The 3,476-nt window shown below is 43.8% G+C and overlaps 1 protein-coding gene across 1 annotated transcript; it reads right to left on the bottom strand.

Moving 5' to 3' along the window:
- Positions 1-940: 940 nt before the first annotated feature.
- On the bottom strand, positions 941-2,172 carry LOC149290417 (uncharacterized; the record flags this gene model as incomplete). Its single annotated transcript, XM_089489293.1, has 1 exon — positions 941-2,172. A coding segment is annotated over one exon (1,011 nt), but the record flags the coding sequence as incomplete, so codon positions are not given.
- Positions 2,173-3,476: the final 1,304 nt, after the last annotated feature.

Raw genomic sequence — 3,476 nt, 5'->3', positions numbered from 1 at the left:
CCCCCAAACACCTGGGCCCCAAGGAATCCCCCGAGGAGGGGTAGGAAAGGAAAGAGGGAGAGGAAGCCTGACAAGCCCCTTGCATTTCTTTGGGGGAGAAGAGGGGCTTCCTTCCTTCTTATAACCCCTCAAGGGCCCCCAGAAGACCCTCCAGCCATTCCTCTGAATGAATGAGGGCTCTCTCCACTTCTCTCCCTCCCTCAGAACAGACTGTGAAGGCAGCAATGGCTTCAGGGGCTGAGACTGTGCATACACAGATGCCCCCAAAGACCCCTCCTCAGCATGCGCAGGGATTGCCAAGGCCTAGATGCTGCTGCTTATTCTACTGGCGGCCTTTGCAGGAAATGAAGGTATGTGCCAGGGATTCAGCAGCCTCCCCTTCCTTCCCTCCTTTCTTCCTTTGAGGAGACAGCAATGGAGCCCAAGGTGCAGAGCTAGACTCAGGAGGGAAAGTCAGGAAAGGAAGGCTCTGATTTGGAAGTAAAGCTCTCTCTGTGTATCCTGTATGTTTGTGTGTGTGTGTGTGTATTTGCCTCTGCTGTTGTTATGGCTGGGAATGGAGCGGAGGACTGAGGAGAGAAGAAAGGTTCAGTTTGGGCAAATTCAGAACTTCTTTGCATCAAAGAGTCCAGTGTGTTGAAATAGCAAATAACTTTATTGAGAAGACATAGAAATTCAGTGTTTAAGCCAGAACTGTCCACTCCAATCCAAACAATATATTAAAACCCCAAAACCTAAAATATCACCCTCTTCCAAACCTAGCCCCCACCTCCAGTTCCCACAGTCTATGCCGCACAGGTAACAAGGCGCCTTCGCAATTCCCACAAACTAGCCCTTTCTTTGAATACCGACCTCCAACTTTCTTCAGCCAACATCCCACAAATTCCAAAAGCTATCATTCCCATAACTCATATATATAACAAATCCCAGCCCCCCCCCCCAGCTACCTAAACTATACCACAACCCACAATTTACAAGCCAAAGTAATTATCTACATATACTATTACCAATAAAAACCCAAACTTAACAAAATACAACCTTAAAACATAGACATATAGATAGACAAACCTTACAAGCAAAATCACAAGGGACTATTCTTAGCACAACTGGATTGAACATATATTTTTTGTATTCCTTAATGACAAAAATAACATTAGGTCACTACTGGGTTTTGTGTGGCTTCTCTCCTGTGTGGACTCTCTGATGTTTTACTAGGTCTGACCTCTGAGCAAAACATTTCCCACAATGCTGGCATTTGTGTGGCTTCTCTCCTGTGTGGACTCTCTGATGTCTCACTAAGACTGACTTCAAATAAAAACATTTCCCACAATGCTGGCATTTGTATGGCTTCTCTCCTGTGTGGACTCTCTGATGGGTCACTTGGACTGACTTCGTAGAAAAACATTTCCCACAATGCTGGCATTTGTATGGCTTCGCTCCTATGTGGACTCTCTGATGTGTCACTAGGTGTGACTTCAAACAAAAACATTTCCCACAATGCTGGCATTTGTATGGCTTCTCTCCTGTGTGGACTCTCTGATGGATCACTTGGACTGACTTCGAAGAAAAACATTTCCCACAATGCTGGCATTTGTATGGCTTCTCTCCTGTGTGGACTCTCTGATGTGTCACGAGGATTGACTTCCGAGAAAAACATTTGCCACAATCCTGGCATTTGTATGGCTTCTCTCCTGTGTGGACTCTCTGATGTATCACTAGGTGTGACCTCCGAGGAAAACCTTTCCCACAATGCTGGCATTTGTATGGCTTCTCTCCTGTGTAGACTCTCTGATGTGTCACGAGGATTGACTTCCGAGAAAAACATTTGCCACAATCCTGGCATTTGTATGGCTTCTCTCCTGTGTGGACTCTCTGATGTATCACTAGGTCTGACTTCTGAGAAAAACATTTCCCACAATGCTGGCATTTGTATGGCTTCTCTCCTGTGTGGACTCTCTGATGTGTCACTAGGTGTGACTTCAAACAAAAACATTTCCCACAATGCTGGCATCTGTATGGCTTCTCTCCTGTGTGGACTCTCTGATGTATGACAAGGATTGACTTGTAAGCAAAATGTTTCCCACAATGCTGGCATTTATGTGACTTCTTTCCTCTGTGGACTCTCTCATGACTCAAGTGTTCTTCTGTAAAGAAAGACAAGCACAGATGAGATTGAAAATCAGAGTTAAGAGAGGAGGGTGTTACCCCATGGTTTAGCCCTCATTCATCCCTCCTTATTAGAGATAAAATTAAGAAAGTTTCTGTGAGTAACTGAAGCATGACCCTGCTGTTTATGGCCCTAAATCCATGGAACGATTGTATATTTACTTATAAGAGTTAACAAAGAAGAGATTGGAGGGGGTCTACCTTAAGGGAATCACTAGAAGGAGATATTCAGACAAAGGACTGTTGAAAAAATATTCCATTAAACATGTGCAAAAATACTTTGATTGACAGGTGGCATCATATCCTGTGAGACTGCCATCGAGTCCTAAGTCACAGCCCAAGGCATGATGGAAGCTAAATGCAGAGGTCCCTTCATGCTGTTTGGCACCAGGAGATGACTCACAACCAATACAGTATGCAGCTCTCATGCGGATTGGTGTGGATAGGATAGGAGTTGTATGTACAAGGGATGTTGAAGATAATGGAATTCAGAGAGGAGAGCTTGCAAATATTTGTATTATTTTGCAACTCAAGATAGAGAACCTCTAAGGATTTAGATGAAATCAACTGTGTTTGTGACTTATTTTTAAGTGTGAAAAGTGGTCAGTGCATTGCCAATATCTATATATCTGGCTATTTACTTCCATACTCTGCTATGTTATTGCTGAGCTGCATCTCAAAGTGTCACCCTCAGATTGTAGTGTACACTGGATTTTGAACACAATCGAAATTCGGAGCCAAGAAGGACTCAAGATGCTATGTGCTAATGATTTTTGTCTGAGATATTTGCACCAAGGACCCATTGCATTCAATTTGGTTTCAGACCATCCCCCCCCCTCCCCCGCCAGAAACATTCTAAAGTGATTTAAACCTTTTTGAACACTCGGTTACATGGATTTGTAACTGGTTGACTGGCTGAACCCAATGATGGCTCCTTTTCATCCTGGAGAGAAGTGATCAGTGGGGTCCCACAGGGTTCTGTCCTGGGCCCAGTGCTATTCAAAATTTTTATCAATGACCTGGATGACAGAATTGAGGGTATACTTATCAAATTTGCAGATGACACCAAATTAGGAGGAGTAGCTAATACCTCTGAGGAATGGATCAAACTTCAGTATGACCTGAATAGACAAAGCTGGGCCAAAGCTAAAAAAATGAATTTCAACATAGGGAAATGTAAGGTACTGTACTCAGGCCGGAAAAATAAATGCACAGATATAAGATGGGTGACTCCTGGCTGAATGAAACTACATGTGAAAGGGATCTAGGAGTCCAAGTAGACCACAAGTTGAACATGAGTCAACAGTGTG

The sequence above is a fragment of the Sceloporus occidentalis genome, unplaced genomic scaffold (assembly GCF_023333645.1).
Source record: "Sceloporus occidentalis isolate IW3139 unplaced genomic scaffold, rSceOcc1.0.p SCAF_39, whole genome shotgun sequence".
Lineage (NCBI taxonomy): Eukaryota > Metazoa > Chordata > Lepidosauria > Squamata > Phrynosomatidae > Sceloporus > Sceloporus occidentalis.
This window is presented reverse-complemented; position numbering and strand designations above follow the sequence as displayed.